General features: G+C 38.8%; 1 protein-coding gene across 4 annotated transcripts in view; it reads right to left on the bottom strand.

Annotated features, from left to right (window-relative positions):
* The window catches only part of ATAD2 (ATPase family AAA domain containing 2), a 61524-nt gene that overhangs the window by 21150 nt on the left and 14120 nt on the right, over nt 1-26254 (bottom strand). For 2 of the 4 annotated variants that reach the window (XM_075549303.1, XM_075549306.1), the window contains exons 2-13: nt 25472-25620; nt 21190-21239; nt 19977-20142; nt 19565-19667; nt 19223-19310; nt 18261-18434; nt 17514-17631; nt 13515-13622; nt 11244-11355; nt 10837-10952; nt 6504-6678; nt 5628-5716 (exon numbers count right to left, since the gene is read on the bottom strand). In XM_075549303.1, the coding sequence (XP_075405418.1) occupies nt 5628-5716; nt 6504-6678; nt 10837-10952; nt 11244-11355; nt 13515-13622; nt 17514-17631; nt 18261-18434; nt 19223-19310; nt 19565-19667; nt 19977-20142; nt 21190-21239; nt 25472-25620 (1448 nt within the window). The remainder of the gene's footprint in view (nt 1-5627; nt 5717-6503; nt 6679-10836; nt 10953-11243; nt 11356-13514; nt 13623-17513; nt 17632-18260; nt 18435-19222; nt 19311-19564; nt 19668-19976; nt 20143-21189; nt 21240-25471; nt 25621-26254) is intronic. The other 2 variants (XM_075549305.1, XM_075549304.1) reach the window with 2 other exon arrangements.

Below are 26254 nucleotides of genomic sequence, written 5' to 3'. Positions count from 1 at the left end.
TTTAAATTTCTTCTTAAATTGTTCTCACTGCCAGTGAGACAGGAATGACTCATAACGACCCTATAGAACAGAGCAGAATTGCCCCATTGAGTTTCCAAGACTTGAACTGTTAACCTGCGATGGGAGTAGGAAATCCTGTCTTTCGAAGCCAAACTCATAACCACTACACCACTTATGTAAAGTATTCACATGGTTCCAAAATCAGAGCTATAAAACAAAGCAAGCTCCATCCTTGTTCCCTGTGCCCAAATGTCTCACATCCCTTTGTTGTTAGATACCATCGAGTCAGCTCTGACCCATAGCCACCCTATGCACAACAAAATGAAAACACTGCACGGTCCTTCCCCATCCTCACCATTGTTCCTATGCCTGAGCCCACTGATGCAGCCACTGTGTCAATCCATCTCACCCAGGGACTTCCTTGATTTTGTGGCCCTTCCCCTTTATCAAGCATGATGTCCTTCTCCAGGGACTGGTCTTTCCTGACAAGGAAGTATGTAAGACGAAGCTCTGCCATCCTTGCCAGGAGTACCCTGGCCTTACTTCTTCCAATGCAGATCGGTTTGTCCTAACAGTCCATGGTACTTCCAGTGTTCTTCTCCAGCACCACAATTCAAAGGCATCAATTCTTCTAGTCTTCCCGATTCAACGTCCAACTTCCACATGCCCATGCTACAATGGCGTGAACCCCTAGAGGTCGCTAACTAGCTCGCCCTCTCTCTAGATACATACACACATGCAGCTTTGTAGTCTACTTTTCTGGTTTTTTTTCATTTGTTTGTTTTTTAGAAATAAGCAAAATCGTAACTGTGTATGTCGTAGAGGGATTTCCTAAAACACTTACTTGATTTTTACTCTAAAAGTCTTTAGTACAAAACAAACAAAAAGACAATAAATTTCTTTTTAAAATACTTAAGATATGAAGTTTTTGTTCGGTAAAATTTTTCTATTTTTCTTGCTAAAAATATCCAATGCCTTTAAAATTGCCCCCAAATCCACTAAGTGGTACTCAGTTGGTGAGACAAGTCCATCATAGATGAAAAGCCTGTAATTTTACTGGCAGGATAAGTAGAGATGAACTTTTTACCTACCACTGTCATTCACTCTGAGCTGTTGTACATATATAAAGTTAAAGGCAGCTACCAGAAAATAGTAAATACTATTAGGTGTTAGAAATGTCAAAATCTTAACGAAGTGTGGTGAAGAAGGCTCATGGTGCCCGGCTATTGAGAGATATAGCGTCTGGGGCCTTAAAGGCTTGAAGGTAAACAAGTGGCCATCTAGCCCAGAAGCAACAAAGCCCACATGGAGGAAGCACACCAGCCTGTGTGATCATGAAGGGTCGAAGGGACCAGGTATCAAGCACCAAAGAACAAAAAAATCATATCATCGTGAATGAGGGGGATTGTGGGATGGAGACCCAATGCCCATCTGTAAACAACTGGACATCCCTTTCAGAGGGGTAGTAGGGAGGAGATGAGTCACTCAAGAGTGCAGTGTAGCGTTGATGAAACACAATTTTCTTCTAGTTCTTAAACTCTTCCTCCCCACCCACTATCATGATCCCAATTCTATCTTACAAATCCGGCTAGACGAGAGGATGCACAGTGGTGCAGATAGGAACTGGAAACACAGGGAATCCAGGACAGATGAACTCCTCTGGACCAGTGGCGAGAGTGGTGATAACGGGAGAGAAGAAGCAAGGGGGGACAGAAAAGGGAAACTGATGACAAGGATCTACATATAACCTCCTCCCTGGGGGATGGACAACAGAAAATTTGGTATAGGGAGACGTTGGGCAGTGTAAGATATGACAAAATAATACTTTATAAATTATCAAGGGTTCATGAAAGAGGGGGCAGTGGGAAGGGAGGGGGGGAAAAAAAGAAAAGAAAAATGAGGAGCTGATTCCAGGAGCCCATCCAGAAAGCCAGTGTTTTGAAAATGATGAGGGCAAAAATGTATAAGTGTGCTTTACACAATTGACATATGTATGGATTGTGTTAAGAGTTGTATGAGCCCCAATAAAATGATTAAAAAATAAAAGTCAAACCTACTAATCACACTATAAAACCTATTAACCACACTACATCCTAAACGTAATATAATAATGGCACAAGGATATTTACTCCAAATTAATTAAGTTCAGGTCTGCTACACTGAAAACAAACTGGAACTAACGGTAACCGGATTCTTCTTGGGGCAGCAGTGTGCTAGAAAATGCTCCCTTAGGTAAGCACCTTATTGTGGAGGGATGGCAGGTTACTTGTCTTTACAATGAAGAAGCTAAGCTACTGTTAGAATCTTAAACCAGTTATGTCCTAAGAGAGTGCTTTAAGAGCTGACAATGTTTAAAGGATACTTACAAATGTGAATGCAATCCGGCTAGATCAGAGGATGTACAGTGGTACAGATCAGAGCTGGAAACACAGGGAACTCAGGAGAGATAACCCCCTCAGGACCAATAATGGCAGTAGAAGTACCAGGAGAGTAAGGGGAAGTTGGGGGGAGAAAGGGGGAACTGATCACAATGATGTACAAATAACCCCCTCCCTTGACAGACAACCGAAAAGTGGGTGAAGGGAGGAGCCATCAGTCAGTCTAAGACATGAAAATATAATAATAATTTATAAATTATCAAGGGTTTGTGAGAGAAGGAGGGGGAGAAAATGAGCTAACACCAAGGGCTCAAGTAAAAGAACATGTCTTGAAAATTATGATGGCAACATATATATATACAAATGTGTTTGACACAATGAATGTATGCATGCATTGTGATAAGAGCTGAATGCGCCCCTATAAATTAAAAAAAAAGAATTTGAATGTAAAAAAAATTTAATGTTCAAAACACATTGATTTACTAAGTAACTTTGAAGCTGGCATTACATAAATTGATTTCAAAATAGGCTGTTTAATGAAAAACTGGTATACAATGTACTACTTTTCTGTTAAATAAGTAGTATTTACAAGTTGAGGAACAAGGAGGGTTTTCATTAAATGTAGGGGCTTTACTAATATCAAGGGGCTCATGTGGAAAGAAAATGTTTTGCAAATGATGGCAGCATCTGTACAAGTTTGCCTGATGTAACTGATTTATGGATTGTTATAATGTCTGTGATAGCCCCCAACAAAATGATCAATTAAAAAAGTCAAGGAAGTGAATCTATTAAAATGAGAGGGAAGCTGATGGTGCCCAGCTATCAAAAGAGATAGTGTCTGGGCTCTTAAAGGCTTGAAGGTAAGTAAACAAGCGGCCATCTGGCTCAAAAGAAATAAAGCCCACATGGAAGAAGCACACCAGCCTGTGTGACCACGAGGTGCTTAAGGGATCAGTTATCAGGCATCAAAGAACAAAAAAATCATATCATTTTGTGCTCACCACCCTGATTTGATGGCTGAAGACAAATAGGTGCACAAGCAAATGTGGCAAAGAAAGCTGATGGTGCCCGGCTATCAAAAGCTATAGCGTCTGGGGTCTTAAAGACTTGAAGATAAACAAGCGGCCATCTAGCTCAGAAGCGACAAAGCCCACACGGAAGAAGCACACCAGCCTGTGCGATCACAAGGTGTCAAGGGATCAGGTATGAGGCATCATCAGAACAACACATCTTACCATAGTGAATGAGCGGGGAGTGTGGAGTGGAGACCCAAAGCCCATTTATAGGCCACTGGACACCCCCTTACAGAAGGGTCTCGGGGAGGAGATGAGACAGTCAGGGTGCGATGTAGCAACGATGAAAAAATACAACTTTCCTCTAGATCCTAAATGCTTCCTCTCCCCCCCCACCCCACCCCCACTGTCATGATCCAAACCCTACCTTGCAAGCCTGACTAGACCAGCTGTGCTTTTTTATTTGTGGGTATGCATTTGTTAATCCTTGAGCATCCTCAGGAGTCTTAAATCTTGCTTGCCTGACATTCTGTATCTCCTTCTAGCAAATCAACATAAACAACTTCTGAGATGGCTGCCAAAGTATACATGAGATTCACTGAGAAATTTCAAACTTTAGATTTTGCTTCAAGTTAAATCTGAGAGTCTTGAACAGGGGTCCTCAAATTAAGGCCCGCCAGCCACATGCGGCCCGCCGAGGACATTTATCCGGCCTGCCGGGTGTTTTTGCCCCATTTTGTTTTTCACTTCAAAATAAGATATGTGCAGTGTGCATAGGAATCTGTTCAGTTTTTTTTTAAAAAACTATAGTCCGGCCCTCCGACCAGTCTGAGGGACAGTGAACTGGGCCCCTGTTTAAAAAGCTTGAGGAGCCCTGGTCTTGAGGGTAACATTTGAGAATAGTGCTTCCATAAAGCTCAGAGCTAAAATCGGTTGGTCAAGCTCTCAAATTTGGGCATGCAGCCAACGTGACCCATCAGAGCTGGCCCCACACTCATCCCTAGCCTGCCTCACTCCTTTGCCTTACCTGTCCGCCCTTGGGGTATTTACGTTCTCCTCAAGAATCAAATCTTCGGTAAACAAGATATGAAAACTGTTGTTTCAGAACACCTCAACCCCTCCACCCCCATGTGGTAGTTCCATAATCTGGTGTCAATTTAGGACTGGAGAGGATTAATTGTGAAGGGGTGGGGTCTAGTCTGTCAATCGGGTCATAGCCAGTGCCGCCTCTGTGTGGGCATGGCCTTCTCCTGAGAATTCTGGGAAATCTGGTACATCCTCCTTGCAGGTGGGAGACACATTCTCTCTGTTCACTTCCTTGGAGACGCTCTACTGACGAGACATGTGGCACTATGCTGACAGACCTCTTGCCCTGGGAACCGGAGAAGTCGCATGGAGACCCCTGACAGCGCTGAGATGCTTACGCCACTGGATCCAAAGATTTTTTTACCCAATGGCCTGTGATAGTCCTCAATTCTGTGTCATTGCAAGTCTGAAGAAGACTTTATAGATTGGTATTGGACATGAGCTAATATCAGACTTACGGACTTGGACTGGACAGGTTTCTTAATGTACAATTACCCTTTATATAAAACTCTCTTATATACAGATGATTTTCTATGAATTTGTTCTTCTAGTCTACCCAGACTAACTCACCCTAGAATAGGTTTGCTTCTTACTTTTCATACATCAGAAAGACCTGAGAATGCTGGGAGCTGTTTAAAGTAGAAACAAACTAACCAGAGAAGGAAAATACAGTTTCCACTAAAATGAGCAATAGAGAAATGGCAGATGGCACATTGTCAAAGCTGAAAACTTTGGAAGACCTTAAAAACAAGGTAGTCTGGTAGAGTTTCAGCTCTTACAGGTTTTCCTGTATCTATCAGGGTTCTACTACCAAACACTCATGGGGACCCTGTCTAGGACAGAGCAGAATGGTTTCCAAGGTAATAAATAAATCCTTATGGAAGCAGAAAACCACATTTTCCTTCCATGGAGTACCTAATATATTCAGAATGTCTATCTTTAGTTTGCAGTCAAGCACTTCAACCACTGTGCCACCAGGGCTTCTTATGACTGGGGTTCAACTCAATGACAATGGGTTCAAGTGCTTCCAAAAACCCAAATCACTGGTTTTTAAAGTTTCTTTCACCACTTAAAGTGTTCTCTCTCAAGCATCATGACATACAGCTGAGAATATAGGAAGAAAGACTGAATGCCAGCGAGCTAGTTTTACCTGTGAATTTGATCTTGCCTGCTGGATCGCACTGGAGCCAGGCCATCAATTTCATCAAAGAAAATAATGGATGGGCGCATCTGATAGGCCTAGAAAGTAGGTCCATTAGTCCATGTTACTACAAAAGGTTTCAATGACATAAATTTAACAGAAGAGTTTTAAGGATTCAGATTAAATTATTATAGTATATAGTTTTATACTACTTGGTTTTCAATGGGAAATATTCAGTTAATTTAAGATGGTTATATTGCTACAGTTATTGCTCACACAAGAAATCTCTTTTAATGACCAATTTATAAAACAAGAAATCTCTTTTAATGACCAATTTATAAAACAAGGCAAATAAAGATGATGTGAGAGTCTTGCTCTTATGTCTGAATAAGAAAGCATCACTGAGCAAGATTCCAGTTTTATCAACTTTTGTATAGTTAAAATTAAGAAGTTCCAACAAGAGATTAAAAACATCTGCAGCAGCAGGTCTCTGTCCACCAGAATGCAGTCTCTGACCATGTGTTGTCCCTGTGACCTGGGATATGCAAGGGAAAGCCATTCAAGGCAGCCCTGTTCTTCAGCTACTGGGAAGAGACACAATACAATGCACTAGTACGGTCTCTTTAAATGTGACACCACTCTCCAGGCATGAGACAGACGCCAAAGAATTAGATTCAACTACTTCTTTTTTAACCTTACTGTAAAGTTTTAAATTAAGAGTCCAGTGTTCTCCAGATACAGCAAGAAAAATAATCTAGAAAAGCTTTGCTGTTTGCCCAATTCTTTAGAATCTGTACAAAAAATGATCAAATATTTCTTTAATCTTTAAACTCACGTCAACACAAATTACGGAATTACCCATCTAGATACATGTGAATGTCATACCTGGTCAAACAGCAAGCGGAGTTGTCTTTCGGATTCCCCTACCCATTTGCTCAGACAGTCAGCCCCTTTCCTCATGAAAAATGCCACTCTCTTACTACCCTGGCTGCATTCATTGGCAAGTGCTCTAGCAACCAGCGTTTTCCCAGTTCCGGGAGGGCCATAAAACAAACAGCCTCTGTGAAAGAACACACAATCTTTTAGTACTACAATAAAAAACAGATTTGTAAACAAAAATTAAAATCAAGTGAAGAACCACTTTTACAAATTCACTTAGTGCAAAGTAAATAGACAGCAACTGTAACAATTTCAATCCATAAAACATGAGCATTAATATTGAAGCTGTAAATAAAACCTTCTAGTTGGAACAAATTTTCTTATATTTGTTCATCATGTTCTTATCATACTGCCCTGAATAGAGATCATGCTTAAAAACACTTGATAGTTTAATTTGTAACAGACATCATGGGTAAGTACAGCAAATTTAATCTAAAACAGTGGTTCTTAACCTTCCTAATGCTGCGACCCTTTAATATAGTTCTTCATGTTGTGGTGATCCCCAACCTTCGGAAATATATGTTTTCCAATGGTCTTAGGCGACTCCCGTGAAAGGGTCGTTCAACCCCCAAAGGGGTCGTGACCCACAGGTAGTTGTTTGACCCCCAAAGGGGTTGCAACCCACAGGTTGAGAACCGCTGATCTAGAAGTTTCAGGGTCAGTGACACTACCATCAAGAGTTTAGCAAGAAAACATACTAAAAATGAAGAGGGGCAATTCTACCTTACAAATTGGATTAGACCACAGCATGCACACTGCTAGATATGAGCCTGCAACACAGGGAATCCAGGATAGATAAACCCGTCAGGGGTAACAATGAGAGTAGAGATACCAGTAATACTAGGGGAGGGGAGGAGGGAGAAAGGGGCAATTGATCACAAGGATCAACCTAGAACCCCCTCCCAGGGGGATGAATAATGGAAAAGTGGGTGAGGGGCAACGGAGGACGACGTAAGATGTGGAATAATAATCTATAACTTAAGGGTTTGTGAGGGAGGATTGGAGGGAGGAAGGAAGGAAGAAATGGGTAACTGATATCAGGGGCTCAAGTGGGAAAAGAATGCTTTGAAAACGATGATGGTGGCATATGTGTAAATGTGCTTGACACACTGGATGAATGTATGGATTGTGATAAAATATGTAAGAGCCCCCAATAAATGTATTAGAAAAAAAAAGAAGAGGGGAAGAAAATAGTATAGGAGAACCTAATGCTAGAAAAACTTTAAGTAAAATAGAAAATTATGAAACATAGACATAATTAAATGCAAAAGGAAAAATGACAAAGGAGCCATTAAGAAAAAGAAACAATCAGACAAAGAGTGGAATAGGATATACCTTTGGAAGCTCCTAGTATACAGAACTCCCACAACTCAAAAACAAAAGTTCTATTTTAAATGGGTAAATAGGCTTTTCTCCCAAGAAGTCATACACATGGCCAATGAGCACAAGAAAAGATGGTCAAGAAAAGATAAATACGAATCAAGTAACATCAAGCTATCACTTCCTGCTCACTCGCATGGCTATCATTACAAACATCTGGCAAGGCTCCGGAGAATTGGCACCCTTACGATTTGTTGGGGGTTTGTAGAATAGTATGTGGAACCAGTCTGGTGGCTCCTCAAACAGGCAAAGAATTACCCTATGACCCAACAACTCTGCCCCTAGCTAAGTACCCAAAGACTTAGAAGCAGAAACTCAAACAGACCCAAGTATGCTATTGCTCACTGAAGCATTGTTCACTGGTTGTTAAGATGAAAACTACCCAGTGTTCATCAACAGATGAATGGATAAAACAAGCTGTGGTACATACGCATGATGAGACATTAGTAAGCCATAAAGAAAATGAAAATTTTAATATGCTCTGTGATACATGGATAAACCTGAAAAGGTTACTGAATTAAGACATACACACAAAACATATTGCAAGATCCTATTAATATGAAACACTGAGAATTGGAAAATGTATAGAAACAAGACTCTGTCATTTTAAACCCACAATTCAGTAACATTAGTTACATTCACCATGCTGGGCTACCATCACCATTATCCATTTCTACAAGTTTTACATCACAAGAATGTGTTTAACCAAGATTACTTTAGGTGAACCTAGGAAGCATAAATCATCAATTAGAAACCAATGCAGGAAAATCATGCCTACGATGATGGTAATGGAAAGGCCCTAAACCAGTGGTTCTCAACCTTCCTAATGCTGCAACCCTTTAATACAGTTCCTCATGTTGTGGTAACCCCCCCAACCTAAAAGTATTTTTCTTACTACTTCATAACTGTAATTTTGCTACTGTTATGAATTGGGAAACTCCTGTGAAAGGGTCATTCAACCCCCAAGGGGGTCGTGACCCCCAGGTTGAGAACCGCTGCCCTAAACAGAGCTCTGCTACACCTGATTAAGAATCATTAATTTAGAGTAAAACAGGAGAACAAAGGCTCCAAGAAGGATCTGTCTAAAAACAGATTATACAATAGGTTTGACTGAGAAGAGTTAGAGTTGAGGAAGACTTTGCCGACGAATTGATTATCCCCAAACCAATCCTGTTGCTGGCGAGTCAGTTCCCATCATAACAACCCTGTAGGACAGAGAAGAACTGCCCAGTGGGGTTTCCAAGGCTGGAAAGCAGTTACCAAATCTTCTCTCAGGAAGCAGACAATGCTTTCAAACTGTCGGCCTTTTGGTTAGCAGAAGGATGCTAACCACTATACCATTAGGGCTCCATTAGTTAATGATCACCAAAAAAAATTAATAATAAATAAATCAGTCTACTGTTCATGAGTCAATTCTGACTCAATGACCTTACAGGGGCCTATAGGGTTCTTGCAGAAGTGCTCCATAGGGTTCTTGACGATGTAAATTGTTAGGGGAGCAGACAGCTTCATTTTTTTCCCCTCAAAGCAGTTAGTGGGTTTAGGTTTGAACTGCTGACCTTGTGGCTAACTAGCAACTCAATGATCAACCCACAGCACCAATAAAGCCCCTTGAATTGATGGTAAGCACCCACAAAACATGCACACACACACACACACACACACACACACACACTTCCAGGTGGACATTAAAGTTGTGGGAATGAGCAGTTGTGGAGGAAAGGAGAGGTACTGTACATGGCTCAGCTGTACGCAAACCTGACGTAGTCACAAGGCAAATACTAAAAGGCGATTCAACAATTTAAAAGGAGGTATGGACAACAGACAAGAGGTAAAGGGAGACAACGGACAGTGGAAGACATGAAAAAATAATAATTTATAAATTATCAAGGGTTCATGAGGAAGAAAAGGAGGCAGAGGGAGGGGAAAAATGAGGAGCTGATACCAAGGGCTCAAGTAGAAATAAAATGCTTTGAAAACAATGAGGACAACATATGTACAAATGTGCTTGAGACAATGGATGGATGTATGGATTGTGATAAGAGTTGTATGACCCCCACATCAGTGTAAGATATGGCAAAATTATAATCTATAATTTTTATTTTTAATAATTTATAAATTATTAAGGGCTTATGAGGGAGGGGGAGGGAGAAAAATGAGGAGCTGATGCCAGGGGCTTAAGTGAAGAACAAATGTTTTGAGAATGAAGAGGGCAATGAATGTACAAATGTGCTTTACACAATTGATGTATGTATGGATTGTGATAAGAGTTGTATGAGCCCCCAATAAAATGACCAAAAAGCAAAAAATAAGATTAAAAATATGTATATAACTAGTGGGAGCCGATGAAGCAAGCCAAGAATGTACCTACGTGGGGGTGGGAACAGTAAAGCTGCTTACAGAAGTCTATTGGTCAAAATACTGAAGAATCAAGAACAGTGGATATGTCCAAATTGTTCTCCAATAGCTCAAGAAGCTGAGGGTTGTTTCTGGGGAGTCGAAATTAAGGAGGGGTAAAGGTGGAGGAGGGATAGCCACCATTTTTTATTATCTGACTTTCTTCACTATGTACATTTCTTGATGCAAATTTAAAACCAAGTTTTAAAAATGAGAGAAGTAAAGAATAGTACAAGTGGGAGGAATTTCATTAAATGTTTGAAAAGCCACGGAAAATGATCCTTAAACATTTTTCATGTTAAACATGAAAATAAAAAATATTCAAAGCTCCCAAGACCTTGCAAAAGTGTAAATTAAATCGCAAAACCAAACTTCACTACCATCAAATTGATTGACTCATTGCAAACCTACAAATTACCATAGATGGGAAAATTTTCAAGAAAAGCATTATCTTTATATAAAATAGTGATCTTGATTATAATAAAAACTATAATTAAATTACCTTGGAGGTTGAATTTTGAATTTTTCAAAGACTTCCGGATAAAGTAATGGAAAAACCACCATCTCTTTAAGAGCTGCAATATGATTAGACAGGCCACCCACACTATCAAACCGTACCTGGTAAGAGAGGGGCAACATTGGCATTCTTAGATGTGAAATCAAAATTAAAATGTCAACCAACCCCAAATTCTATCGAACTCATACAGAGTCAACTCATGAATACTACAGTTTGGGCCTGAAGTTAAGACAAGAAGTAAGAAAGTCTTATGAAGGTTCAACTTTCTAACAAAAAAATCAAACAACCCATCCACAACGGGTCTCCTTTTGTCTCCTATTAAAGTTAAAACCAACCAGAAAAGATGAGTGATATTGTAGCTCAAGCATACATTTAAAAAACACAATACTCACCGAAGAATCTAGTTGCATTGGATCGACATCAGCAAGGCTTGCTCCAATTTTCATTCGATCTTTATAAATTCCTTTCAATTCCTCTTTCCGAAAATTGAGTGGAAGACACCTACTAAAAAAAGAGCTTTTTAAAAAATAAATAAAGCACCCATCAATTCCCTCTCCTTTCCCCAATTCGATGTTAGATTATGGACACTTTTCGCACGAATTTGAAAAATCTGAGCTGAAGCAATCTTGTGTATGCATTTCAATTTCATTTTATTTGTAGGTGAGAAAACTGAGGTCCAGAAGTATTACAAATGAAAATCTGTTAACAAGATGTCCTGAGTATCCTGAAGTAACCTACAGTGGAGAACTCACAGCGACAAAACCCATGATAATGGCCCCATCTAATATACTTGCATAGTGTTTACCATTGTGCTGTGCTTTACATATAAAAAATTTTCAAGTCGAAGGGGTAGGTACTATGATTTTCCCAATTTAAAAGAAGGTTGGGGCACAAAGAGATTCACTAATTTCCCCAAGGTCTCACAGTTAAGTAGCAGAGCCCTGACTTATACGAATACTTCTGCAGGTCAAGCTGGCTCTGGACTTTTAACAACTTTGTTACATGCCCTTCAGCCAGATCTTGAGAACCCACCACCGACTAGATCCATCCACATCAATTCCACAAGAATGCCTAACTACTTTCCAAAACAGTATGCTAGGTTATTACAAAGAACACACCTAGAAGACACTGCTCTCTCTACATATCAAAAAGGAAAACCAGTATTGGAGAGGCTAGAAAGTCTAAGCATGACTGCAGTGACTGAGCATTAGTGAAAGCAGGTCCAACTGATCATAGTGACAATTTCTGCTGGCCCCAAATGTCAAGGAATTTCTACAGTAAGACCATTTGATTGACAAGTTTTCAATTTTGGTTTTTAAAAGGGTGTTTCTTAAAGAATTCATGACAAAAGTATAACTACATAATAATACATAGGATTAACTTCAAATATAAGACTAAACCCCCCAAAATCAAAGCCATTGCCACGTGTTGATCCCAACTCAAATGACCCTACAAGGCAGAATATGACTGCCCTGTAAATTTCCTTAGCCTGCATCTTTACAGAGGCAGATGGCCACATCTTCATTCCACAGAGAGGCTGGGGGGTTCAAACTGGTGGCTCGTTAGTTAGCAGCTGAGTACTTAATCATCACTACACTACCAAGGCTCAGAGGAATCAAAGCACAGAGCTCTCAGGTGATCCAATTCTTTTCTGTCCAATAGAAAAAGCTGCAAGTCACAAATGCAATCTTAAATTTCTGATTAGCCACATTAAAAAAAATGAAATAAATCTCAATATTGCATTGTTTTAATCCTAATATCTAAAATATTATCATCTTAATTGGTGAATCTTTTAAAAATTGAGGTATTTTCCCATTTTTAAGAAAAGCAAGGTTTTTGAGGTAAGTTTTTTTGTACTTACTAACCAAAACACCCAAACTCACTGCCATCGAGTTGATTCAAACCCTGTAAGATGAGGAAGAAGTGCACCTGTGGGTTTCAGAAAACTTCATCTTTCTCCTGAGGAGCGGCTGGTGGTTTCCAACAGCTGACCTTGTGGGTAGCAGCCCAACATGTAACCACTATGCCCCCAAGGCTCCTACTTCTGCACTTTAAACTAGCCACACTGAGAGCACTCAAGCCACATGTGAACCAAGCAGCTCTCACATGATACATGGCAGAGCTTAGCTGGTTTGAATACCCTGGAACTTCCCAATTGCTTCATCACGGACTGCGCTCTGACTCCATTCCAGTACTAGACTCCATCACCCACATCTATAAAGTGGGAAACAATCCGTGCTCTGTTCATTTCATTATGATTGAGAAAATCATATGAATTGGTTAATAAAAATGGGTTTAACACTGGAAGAAGTATAAAAACAGTTATTAAATTAGTCAACTCTAGTTTTCCTCAAGAGTTCTAAAATAAGAATGTGCTATAACTGGAGAAGGTGGGGGGGGGGGGGGAATTGAACAGAAAAACAACAACAACAAAAGCAAACAAAATTATTTATTTCCTCAATTCAATGTTTATACAGCAGTCTAAGTTCAGAAATGGTCTCCAAACCTATGTAGTTTCAGCTGTAGGTATTTACCACAAGACAACACACTTATCTGAAATGATACTATTAACCAACCTGTGCACATTCCCAAATTCCCCAATTTTCTCAGAAATTTAAAGCACAATTGTGGTTAGTTTACAAAGGCCTCAGCATAGTACTTGCCTGCTGATGGCTCTGTTACGGCTCCTTTTCCTGCGCCTCTCAAATTGCTGCTCGTCATCAGAAGAGGAAGATGAAGTTGAGTCACTACTGTGGATTGCATGCCTTCGTCTACAGAGAGGAGGAAAACTTATGATGTCATGATGAGGAAAGATGTGGGGACAAGGGCCCGAACCAAACATCAGTAAAACTCAGTGCTCCCAAAATCAAAACATCTGCTCAATCACTAAAACTACTTTTGAGGTTGACTCTTTTGAAGGGAACAATTCCCTTATCTTTTAACTCTATATTTCCATAAACTTTTTGAAGCATTCTTACATACTTAACTCAAAAGCCACACCCACGGTACTCAAATTGGTTCTAACTCCTTTAGGTTAGCAACTACATACTTAATCACTGTGCCATTTACAAAGGCAATTGTGTACACTTGAGACTGTTTAAAATGCTTGACATATATTAACGTGTCCAATTCTCAACACTATTACCAGACAACTTGCAAAAGGTCATTAATAAGAGAGGCACAGGCAGCCTCTGAGCCAAAGCAGGACTGGCCCTGGGTTCATGTTAACAATTATTCCACAGTGTAGGAAAGCCATTACTCTTATTTTTAAAGACTCTAAACTCACATATACATTCTACTCATCTATACTAACAGCCAGTGAAAAACTGAACATGGACAAGCACTGGACTAGGTCTCTGAACCTCACACCAAAGCATCTGGTTACCAGTCCTAGCTCCTTAACAAGTAGGCCCATCAAAAGACAGATACCTATTTTGGAATACAGATGAAGAAATTGTGCTATTATGTTACCTTATTATTCAAAAGGGCTAAATTTGGCCCAGAGATTACAAATTTGAAGCCAAACAATAAACCTTAAATTACAAGAGACTAGCAACCAGATGGAAGAGAATCCTGCATAAAAGCAGCACTTCAAAAGGAAGGAAGAGCCTGCACTGTGGCTGCAGGGATTCTGGATCATTTGCACGAATACTAAGAGCAGTGTGCAAATGATTCTTTGGACGTGCATTTTGTTCCCATGCCTAGGCTGGTCAGGTAGCATAATGAATTATTAACGAGAGCTGGTCTCATGGAGAAAAAGTAAAATCGCTAAGCAAAATGACTACCATTATTAGGTTGTTGGCAAGAATGTTTAAAAGAATCTTTAAAGGGCTATAATAAAAAACTCAGATAATAACAAGAGTTGCTGAAGATATGAAGCAATTTGAGTCCTCATACATCACAGGAAAAAAGCTGGGCAGCTCCTTAACATGTTAAACAGAGTTTGGCCCAGGAACTCTACTCCTACGTATATACCTCAAAGGGGGAAAAACACGTGTCCACTCAAAAACGTGTACATGAACATGAACAGCAGCATTATCCATAATAGCCCACAGCAGCAACACCCGAAATGTCTATTAGCTGATGAATGGTTCGATAAACTGTGGAACACAGAACACAATGACTGGAACATTGACTAAAAACCAAAAGGAATGAAATGCACTGAGTCCCAAATAGGATGCATCCCTTAGTACATGAGTCAAGCCTGTAGGTAAGTTGGATTCGATGCATACAGTTATTATTTAGGGCAAGAAATGTGAACCCTTGTGGCACAAAGGTTAAAGCACACAGCGGCCAACAAATGGTTGGCAGTTTGAGCCCACCAGTTGCTCTGCAAGAGAAAGCTATGGCAGTCTCCTTCTGTAAAGCAGACAGGGAAACGTATGCTCTATACTGCAAGTACCAGGGACTGTTCAAAGGAAAAACAGATCTGAACTGGAAGAAGTAAGGTCAGAGTGCCCATTAGAGGCAAAGATAGCAAGACTTCATCTTGCCTACATTGGATACACTGTCAGGAGAGACCAGTCTCAGGAGAAGGACAGTGTTTGGAAGGGTGGAGAGCACTGAAAAAAGGCAGCCCTGGACAAGATGGACTGACACAGGGGCTGAACCAATGGGCTCGGGCATAGGAACTGTGAAACTGGTGCAGGACTGTTCAGTGTTTTGCTCTGTTGTGCATAGGGTCGCTAGCAGTTGGGAGTCCACAAATGGCACTTAAAACCATGATAATGACAGTCTGTCCCATAACATCATTCACTATGAAGTGGAATCAGCTCCACAGCAGTGGGTGGTTTGGTTTGATTCACTAGGTCTGAAGCTTTTTCAAAGTTAAAAGCTGCATATGCAGCTGGTGAAGGCAATTGTGATGAAAGAACATGTTAGTTCAATCGTTTCAAAGGGAGGTCAAATTTACATGACATTAAACAGCAAATGTGAGTTGTCTACTAAGTCTGACATTTGTCACCCTGGGACTGCCCTGTATTTCGCTACGGATGACCCTTGAAAGCACTGTAAGTGAAAGAAGCTATACACGAAAGATTCTATTCATAGGAAATATTCAGAATAGGCAAATTTATAGTGGTTACTTAGGGCTAGAAAGATGTAACTTTGGTTGAGGGGATGACTCAAGAGTTCAGGGTTTCTTTCTGAAGAGATCAACTTTTTTTCAAACAGGCTGTAGTGTTGTTTACACAATCCTGTGAGTATATGAAAAGCTACAGAATGGTCCACTTTCAATGTGTGGACTATAAGGTATGTGAGTTATCTCTTAATACAGCTGTTGTTAACAAGTGCAGAACCAAAGTTCAGAGGGCAACAAAATCAACAACAGAGGGTCATCAGGTCAAAGAATGTGACCTGCTCCTACTTCAACCGACATGTGTGGGAGTTTTCATTAGCTTATAAGATGTGCAGGATCTGGTTAGTTCTTGAACTTGGCACACAGTAGGACTCAGAATATTTGTTACAGTATTGCAACTAAGAACCTATGTAACAATGTGATACACTTCCTCAGAAAAAGAAACTAGACTGTGGACCAAATAGGGAACCTCACAATCAACAAAGGAGGAAAAAAATCTTACTCTCTGCAAGATAGAAAGTAGTTATGCAGGTGGGTCAGTCAACAAGCATGCTACTTTCAGAAGCATAAATGAAGTAATGATGGAAGAACTGAAATCTCAAAGTAACCGCCTCTCACTTCTACTGACTCTAGTTTATCATGGTCAGCCCTGCCAGAGTGAGTTTGTCTTCTCAATCGTCCACCTTTCTGCTTCTGCAGAGCTTTGGATCAAGAAGAAATCTAGAACATACACTGTCATTTTGACAGTTTGAAAAATGAAATTAAGCATCTCAGTTTAGTCATAGTAATATTAGGGACACAAACATTGTTTCATATTTTGTTAGAAAAGGTGAATCTGTCAGCACTTCACATCACAGATGGATTGGACACTCTGCTGCTTTGATGACCTACTTACAAGAGTTATTCAAGACTTCAGTCTTATTTCTGGGCAAATAAATTAGTATCGTTAGGGAAAAAATAAAATTTCCCATACCAAGGTCATTTTTTTCTCTGTTTTACTCTTCACCAACAAGCTCTGTCATTCATCAAGTACCACAGTACTGCTGTTACCCTGACGGTTCTAATGCATCAGAAAACATTCCATTACTCAGGAGACGGGCAAGTAACCAGGGACATTCCTCCTTTGGGCTTAGACTTGTGTAAGCAACCCCAACCAATAAGTGGAGCGTAGGAGGAAAAGAAACACACAAATAATCTGAGTAGTCAATGAAAATGTCTGTGACAGTATGTGAAGACAAGACTAAATCTATACTCAAGTTACTGTGAGGATGAAACAAGTCTATATGAAGTCTATATAAATGCAAAGAATCTGGAGTACAGCAAACATTGAATAAACGAAAGCTCTGTTACTAAGAATGTAGATCAATGGAACACACCACCTTACCATGATCGTTGCTAACACTTCCTAATAGTGGAAGCTAAAGCAAAACGAATCTATGAAAATAGGAGTTGGAACACTACAGGCATAGAGCTAAATTATCCAAAATGTAAAACTCTAGAATTCTCTATTAATATTTTCTAAAACTCTACCCTAAAATACCCACACTTATGTTTTCATAACTAAATCACTATTTCAGACCCAAACCTGTTGGTTCGTTTACAATAAGGACTTCTGGGTCCCGCAGAAGACAGTCGATATCTTGGTCTTGCAGGAGAAGCAGGGCCACTATAAAATATGTTGGGCTTTCTTTGATGACGAGGCTCTATTAAAAAAAAAAAAAAGATGATATCTGTTTGAAATGCAAGTGTATGTGAAGGTAATTTTACTCTTCATCTGATACTTACAAAGGCCCTGCCTTACATGAAACTACTACTAAATATCTACTAGACCATTTTACTGCTCACGTTTTAAACCTCCATGCCTGCAGGGCTGTATAGATACTAACTCACTCAAACGCACAATGGCCACAGACAACCATTATGATGGTACTTGGTGCACAACAGGTGATTTTTCAGTCATGCTTGTCTATGGTTCACAAGCACTGAGTTATAATGGTAACATAAATCAAAAGCAGCTCTAGCTGGACAAATTGACAAATAGACTAAATTAAAAAGCTGTGGAATCTAAAATATTTAATGGCAGACATATAAAATTTCAAAATAGCCCAATTATTTGCTTTGATAAAGACTGCCATTTTTAACTTTCTCTGGAGGAAATTATTTCATGCAATCTTAGGCTAGGTTTAGCAGACAACAGCTATGAATATTTGGCAGTACCCTAATATAAAAAATACTGGACACCAAGAAAGAATCAAAGAAGAGGGACAGTAAGGACAGAGCTAATAAAACAATCAACCTCATGTCCTAGAAAGAAAGATGTACACATACTTACTTTCTAATGGAGCTTGGTAGTAAACAGTAGTTTTTCTCTGTCTGAGGTAATATCGTTTCTGATTATCTTCTTCTCCATCCTCTTCATCATCTTCTTCTTCATCATCATCTTCACCATCATCATCATCTTCACCATCATCTTCATCTTCTTGGTCTTCACCCTCTTCAGAAGATTCTACAATTGAGAAATACTTACTTCCAAAACGATATTCATCACAATACTAGCAATTTTTAACAGAGAAGTTGAGTGGGGGCAGTGTCTCATCTTTTTATTTATCTTTTAGATTGTTCACAGAATCTCTAGTTCTTTTATAATATCAAATGAAGATTTAGAAAAACAAAACCCTAAATTTTTAATTAAAAAAAATTAAGTAATAGTGACAAGTACCCCCCAAAAGTAGCTCCTAATTAACATAGTCAAGTGTACTTAAGCTTCCAAATAAAACATGTTAAATTTTAGCATCTCTTCACTTAGCTTTTGCCCTTTAGACTTAGATTTGACATCCCATCCAGTTCTCTGTCATTAAAGTGCATCAAGCATATTCAAATAATCTACTTATAACACTAAAACATCCTCACGGATCATTTCAGTTACATTTAAGAAAACTGAATTTCACGCAAGAAAGTTTTAATATTTTATAGTAACACTCCCTAAGTGGGAATAACAAACTTAACTTTATTCACCTTTTAAGTAAAATAGGTATAGAGCTAGCTATGTGTTATCTGTATATGTAGTTTATAAACATATCAATTTTACTTGCTTTAAAACTTTTAATTTCAAGTACTTAGGTTGTTCCCGCCTTCAACTTTTTTCTCTTTAAGTATGACCAAACTTTTGGTCTCCAACAAATGTCACAGCTTCTAAGTTACCAAAAAAGCAAAACGAAAATCCCTCTTTTCTACTTAATATAAACTGCTGAAATCCAAACCCAGGCTACGGAACAGCAACAACAAAAGACTTACCCATGCTGCCTTCTTGATTATCAGTTGTTTCTTCGTCAGCTCTTTGGATTCGTTTTTGTTTCCCTCTTGTGTACATATTAAGGTTCTCCTAAAAAAGAAATAAACTATTAATATTTAGTACTTTCATTAAAAACAAAAATTCCATAGGACCTGCCAATCTTGCTTAAAATGAAGACATTTACAAGTGATAAATTCATGCAACTTCCGCAGCAAGTAGGTACTGATCAAATAAATACTGAGCAAAGATGTGACTAATGTAACAAAAGAAAATGGATTCGTATTACAGAAAAAAATTCAACTGGGAATTAGTGAATCACTCCCTTAATGAGATAGCATCTTTACTTCTTCAGTTTCATTAAAGACTCCCAAATCTTCAAGTTCTCTCATTCGCTGTCTACGCATCTTCTTCATGTCATCCATTTTTTGAAGTACAGCTTCAGCAGTGCTAAAAAAAAAAAAAAGACAAACATTAGCTAAAGTGGTAGTACATTTTTCAAACTTAAAACATTTTCATTCATTATAATCTTTGGGATCCAGGATTTTAAATATCTCTGTAAGCACTGATTTACATACATGTTAACTTAGGTTTACTTTCCAAGAGTTTAAAAATACAGAATTATTGCACAGCACTTCTTTTATGCTTCACGCAAACAGGTGCATTACGTGTCCATAATTCATGATGCTTCTCCCCTGCCCCTCCTACATCCTTTTTTCTGTCAAATAAATTACTATAATCTAAAGATTTTTTACTTACTTTGTTATAAGTTTATCAAACAGGACGGACTGGTTCACCGTACTGTAACGACTTCTAATCCTGCAACTGCGGCGAACTTCAACATCCCCTTTCTCCTCCCGTAGGTGTTCTGAAGTCTGAATGATGTTTCTGTTCCTCAGTGACTGGCTAACTGGAATTACTTTGTCTTCACAGACGTGTTCATAAAAATTAATAGAAAGATTTTAAATAACTCTGTTTACAACCATTCTAAGTCACCTATATACCAAAATTATAGTATCTTAAAATTATCTGTCTTTAAAAATATTTCACTCAAAGTCAAATTCATTGCCATTGAGTTGAGTCTGACTCATAGCAAACCTACAGGACAGAGCAGAATTTCCCTCATGGGTTTCTGGGACTAAATCTTTATGGGGGCAGAGAACTGCTGACATTAAGGTTAACATCACAACATGTAACTTCCTACTCACTCCACAGGGCGCCTCTTAAAAACATGATAGAACAAAGTTTTAAAACTCTGGTATACACACCCACCATATTATGCAACCATTCCACCCTCAAGAGTCAAAGAAACACATGTAACATAAAGACCTGTATAGAATCTAATCTAAATGTTCAAAGCAGCTTTCCCTGTAATAGCCAGTAACCCAAAGGCCCATCAAAAGGTGGGTAGGTAAACACAGCTCTATAATGGGATGGAATACTACTTAGCAACAAAAAGAAAAAACATAGATAAATCTCAAAATAATTATGTCAAAAGAAACCAGACAAAAAGGAAGTATACTGTATTATTACACGTAAATAAAACTCTAAACAATGTGACGAAAGCAACCACAATCAGATTGGTGGGGAGGTGGTGGGCCCACCCACCGCTGCCCCACAGGCTTCCGAGGCTGCCGATCTTTGCAGAAGCAGACCGCTTCATCTTTCTCCCTTAGAAGTGAAGACGGCTTGAAACCACCGACCTGTCAGCTGACAGCCTAATGCTCACTCCACAGTGCCACAGAGCTTCTAGGAGAAGGTAAGTGGGAAGGACTATCAAGGGCCATAAGAAAACTACTGGGGGAGACGAATAGCTATCTTATTGTGGTGTGGTTTCATGGGCATACCCTTATGTCAACACTAGCAAATTACATATTCTTGAAATATGTAGTTTATTGTACATATATCAACAAATCAGTAAAAAAATTAATTACATGTTTGAAAAGTCTGAAATACATTTAAAATTACATACCTTCTTTGCACTCTCCTTTTTTTTTATCAGCCTGTTGTCTGGCCAATTGCCTATATGAAAAAAAATTAAATAGTTGAAATAATTGACATAGCCTTATATTCTATATCCTACAGGTCTATAAACTAAGACAAAAGTTTAAATGAGGGTGAGGGAGGGGATAAAGGGGAGCTGATATAAAGGAGTTAAAGAACAAAGAAAATGTTTCGAAACTGATAGTGGCAGCAATACTGTTTGATATGATTTAGTATGGAATGTTATATCTGTAAGAGTTCCCAATAAAATGATTTGAAAAAAAGTTAAATCAGCTTGGAGAATAATACCTGTATATACCTAACATATACTAGAAAAGTTGCTTGAGAAGTGTGAGGGGGTTTCAAAAACTTGTATACAAATCCCATTCTCTTTAATTCAAATTTTCTACAAACTTTTTGACACCCCCATGTATAGGTTTAATATAAGAGTTATAATTAAATAAGGCCCCATAGCCCTGCTGTGAAATTCAACAGCACATGTATGAAGTTGTTCATTGAATAAGGAAGACTAGAGATAAATCAATGCATTTGAATTATGGTGCTGGTCAAGATATTTAATGTACCATGAACTACCAAAAGAACAAATCTGTCTTGGAAGAAGTACAGCCAGAATGCTCTTTAGAGACAAAGATGGCAAGACTTCAGCTCAGGTGCCTTGGACACATCAGGAGAGATCAAGACCTGAAAAAAGACCTCATGGTGAAATAGAGGGGCACTTAAAAGAGGCAGACCTAGACAAAATGGATTGACAGTGGCTCTTCACCCTGGGTTCAAATGTAATAACAATGGTGAGGATAATGCAGGACCGGGTAGTGTTTCATTCTGTTGTACACAGGGTTACTATGAGTCAGACTTAACTCAATGGCTCGTAACAACAATAGCAACATATACGAACTCTAAGCCAAACAATTAATCAAACCAAAGCATCTTACTTAAATAAAGAAATAAAACACGTAAGTAATATAAATTACTTAAACTAAGCATTGAACAAAAAGACAATGTGTTTTAGCCACAGGCACATAATGATCTCTCATTCTCAAGAAATTTATAAATATAAACAGAACTAATGCCGCTCAGTGACATGTTAATTGCCTTCTAAGAACATTTGCCGGCTACAATATTTTTGTGACATGCATTACCATCACTCACATGTGGAAACTGTCTCATTAGTAAAAACTGGCAAGTAGAAATACTGAATTAGAAAAAAAACCCAACAAAAACACTGTCCAAGCTTTTAAAAAAAGTATCCTCCATCTTTTTAAAAAAAATCTATTGAGCAACAAAGCAGTGTATCTCATTAACTTATTTTTTAATAATATTATTGGGGGGCTCATACAACTCTTATCACCATCCATCCATCCACTGTGTCAAGCACATTTGTACATTTGTTGCCTTCATCATTCTCAAAACATTTGCTCTCCACTTAAACCCTTGGTATGAGCTTATTTTCCCCTTTCCCCCTTCCCTCATGAACCTTTGATAATTTATAAATTATTATTATTTTGTGATGTCTTACACTGTCCAACGTCTCCCTCTCTTCACCCACTTTTCTGTTGTCCGTCCCCCAGGGAGGAGGTTGTATGTAGATCCTTATAATCGGTTCCCTCTTTCTGCCCCACTTTCCCTCCACCCTCTGGTATCGCCACTCTCACCACTGGTAAGGACATCCCCTTATTAACTTATTTTTAGGAACTTAACTTTATGTACATGGACAGGCCGTATCTCTTATTCAACCTATATATTAGGTTATTTGTGGAATTTCAAATATCAACACTTTAAAAAGAAAACAAGACCCCAAGGATGAAAGCAACTTTCCTAACCAAGGCGCTGATTTGTGAATTCTCATAATAACTAAGTCATCAGTAACGCTTTAGCTGTCTGGGAACACAGGTAAGAACCAAGAACAAAACAAAATGTCTAGAGCAACTTATCTCCATGATTTGGTCGAGTTGCTTCCCAGGCCCTCAGGCTTCTCAAAATGAGGCCCAATTACGAAGTACTCCTGAACATTCTTTTTGCTAAGTGGGTAGTTTAAACCCTTACAGGGGTTGGTAAACATTTTCTTAAAGGGTTTGATCATATTTGTCTTAGGCTTGTGAGTCACATGGTTCCTCAACCCTGCCATCGTAGCAGGAAAAAATTCATAGCCAGAATGAGTGGGCATGGCTGTATTTCAACGACATTTTAATTCACAGAAACAGAAAAGTTTGGCAAGCCTTATATATGATAAAGACAACAGATATTTTCTCTTCTAGAAAATTACTTACACACACATCCTTAAATGCTATTTCAGAGGCTATATGTATCTCAAGATCATTCACAATCAAAGGACCTGCACTTAAGAATCTCAGGATCAAAGAAATATTGATTCTACCCTCAATGCATGGCAGATACTTCAGAAATTATTTTATGTGCCTTTCGAGACTTTCAGCCCCCAATAGGTTGAAAACAAAGGAGAAAAATCAGAAAGAGAGGAAGCAGAGATTCCCCAGTTGGGCAAAATGACAGAAATGAAAGGATCTGCCAGATTAAGAAACAGGAAACTGCAGATAGCATTTTATATAAGCCACATGCAAATAGATCCTGTTGTTCTCACTATTCTATCATGTAAAATAACAAATAGCATTTGTAATGGTGGTATGAATAAAGAAGTATTTTTTGTTTAAGACAGGTATTTTCCATAGGAGGCAAATGGTCCATAAGCACATGAAAAGATGCTTAAGATTATCAGCCATCAGGGTGATAATGCAAAGCAAAATCAGAGTGAAATACTTCAGACACACTAGGATGGCTCAAATAAAAATTATGATTTTTGGACAAATGGGGGAGATGATGTGGAAACTGGACATTTCACACTGTTGCGGTATTGCGACATGATGGGGGAGCTTTGGAAAACTGCCTGGCAGTTCCTCAAAACACAAACAGGACTATCATTTGATCCCATCATTCCATTTCTAGGCATCAATGGGTGTACAACCAAGAGAAATGAAAGCACACCCACAAATGTTCACAGTAGTCGTATTATTCATAACAGTCAAACATGAAAACAACCCAAAGGCCCATCAACTAATGAATAGATAAATGAAACATGGCATAGTCATACAGTGGAATGTTACCTGGCAATTAAATAGAATGAAAAGAGGCAAGGCAGTCCTTGGATTATGAATATGTAAGTTCTGTCTCTACATCTGTCCTCAAATCAAACTGTTGGACCAGTTAGGTATGGTTCATATCTAACATCAGCTAGTAGAAAGTTTGTCTTAGTGTAGAATCTACCATTTTATACATAAAAATATCAAAGTACCACTTCTAATATAAAACATTCTCACATAATACCGTAATAGTGATGTTTGATACACGTTATTATGAACCATGTGCCTCAAAATTGTACAGAATAGGCTTTATTGGGCTTAGCTGAAAGTTTGTAACAGATATATATATATATGGTAACGTGGCTGGACACCGAACTGAAAACATTGTAACAAGTAAAAGATGGCAGATCTAAAAGGCCACATATTATATGATAACACTTATGTATAAAACGTTGATGAGGCAAATAGCTTTCCTCCCATTTCTGTTAAGCTGCATTCAGATGGGGAAAAAAGTGAAGTTTTGAGTTATGCCGCCTCAACTTAGATTTAAATTCTATTTTTAACTAAGCAACCCTCAGATCCATGAATTTAGCCAAACTACCTATTCTTCCTGTGTTAAAATGGGGTTCATGGTACCTACCTCAGTAATGAGAAAGTGAACTAAAATACATACCAGGCACAACTAATTCAATTAGTTAGGGAAAACCAAATAGACCCAAACATTCTGCGGTCTTTGTGGAGGCAGCTTTGGAGCAGAGCCACACAGAGCTATTTGAGAGTAAGTTACGCAGACTGATAGGAAGCTCGAGAGCAGGCAGAGACAGGCAGCTTGCTCAAAGCCTCTGTGCAGAGTAAAACAGAGCCACACAGCACTAGACAGTCACACGCCAACTCTGGATTCTCAAGTACGTAAGAGAACTGGTCCTGCATCAACCAACCTAGTCACAAGTACTGCCTCTAAATGGAACAACAAAACCAGGCTGTAAACATTCATTTTAATTCAATAATCTTCATTTTGGCTAATGTGTTGCAAGTAAATTACAGTTCAAACCCCTGGACTCTTGGTAACTGGTCAAGATACACTTTAGAAATTAAATGCAAATTCTAAAGTACTACTTTAAAATGATTTGGAATTAGTATTCAACCAACTTGTGTTACCTTGTGAAATGCCTGCCATTGGCATGTTTCTCCATTATTTCCATATTCTTATCAAAACTAGAGTCTGAAGAATTCTGGGCATTTTTTCTCAAAGACCTTAAAGTGCGCTTCTGGTGGTAGGTTTCAACTTCTTTAACAGAAGATTCATCCTGTAAGAAAAATTAAGAATATCATTCCTCTAGCTCCTGAATGCTTCCTGCCACCCTACCACGACCCAATTCTACCTCAAATCTGGCTAGACCAGAGAACACACGTTGGTACAGATAAGAGCTCTCGACACATGGAGTTCAGGAAAGATAAACCCCTCAGGAACAGTAGTGGGAGTAGCAACATCATTAGGGTAGGGGGAGATAGGAGGAACCCATTACCAGGTTGGATATATAGCCCCCTCCCTCAAGAGAAGACAAATAACAGAAATGTGGGTGAAGGGAGACAACGGGCAGTGTAAGATACTAAATAACAATATATAGTTGATCAAGATTCATGAGGGTGGGAGGGTGAGTGAAGGTGAGGGGAAAAAAGGAGGAGCTTATACCAAGGGCTCAAGTAGAAAATGTTTTGGAAATGATGATGGCAACATATGGATAAATAAATATGCGTGATACAATTGATGTATGTAATGTTTTAAGAGCTGTAAGAGCCCTCAACAAAATGATTAAAAGAAAAATTAAGAAAGTCATCTGAGTTTTATTTTCAGTCAAAGCGCCAAGTTGAATTCTTCCTAAAAAGTTGCTTCTGATTACAATTTTCAAACAATTGCTTTCTGTGAAGCTATCATTTGGC

This window comes from Tenrec ecaudatus, chromosome 5 (assembly GCF_050624435.1).
Source record: "Tenrec ecaudatus isolate mTenEca1 chromosome 5, mTenEca1.hap1, whole genome shotgun sequence".
NCBI classification, from domain to species: Eukaryota; Metazoa; Chordata; class Mammalia; order Afrosoricida; family Tenrecidae; genus Tenrec; species Tenrec ecaudatus.
Note: the sequence above shows the minus strand (reverse complement) of the source record. Positions and strands in the feature narration are given on the sequence as shown.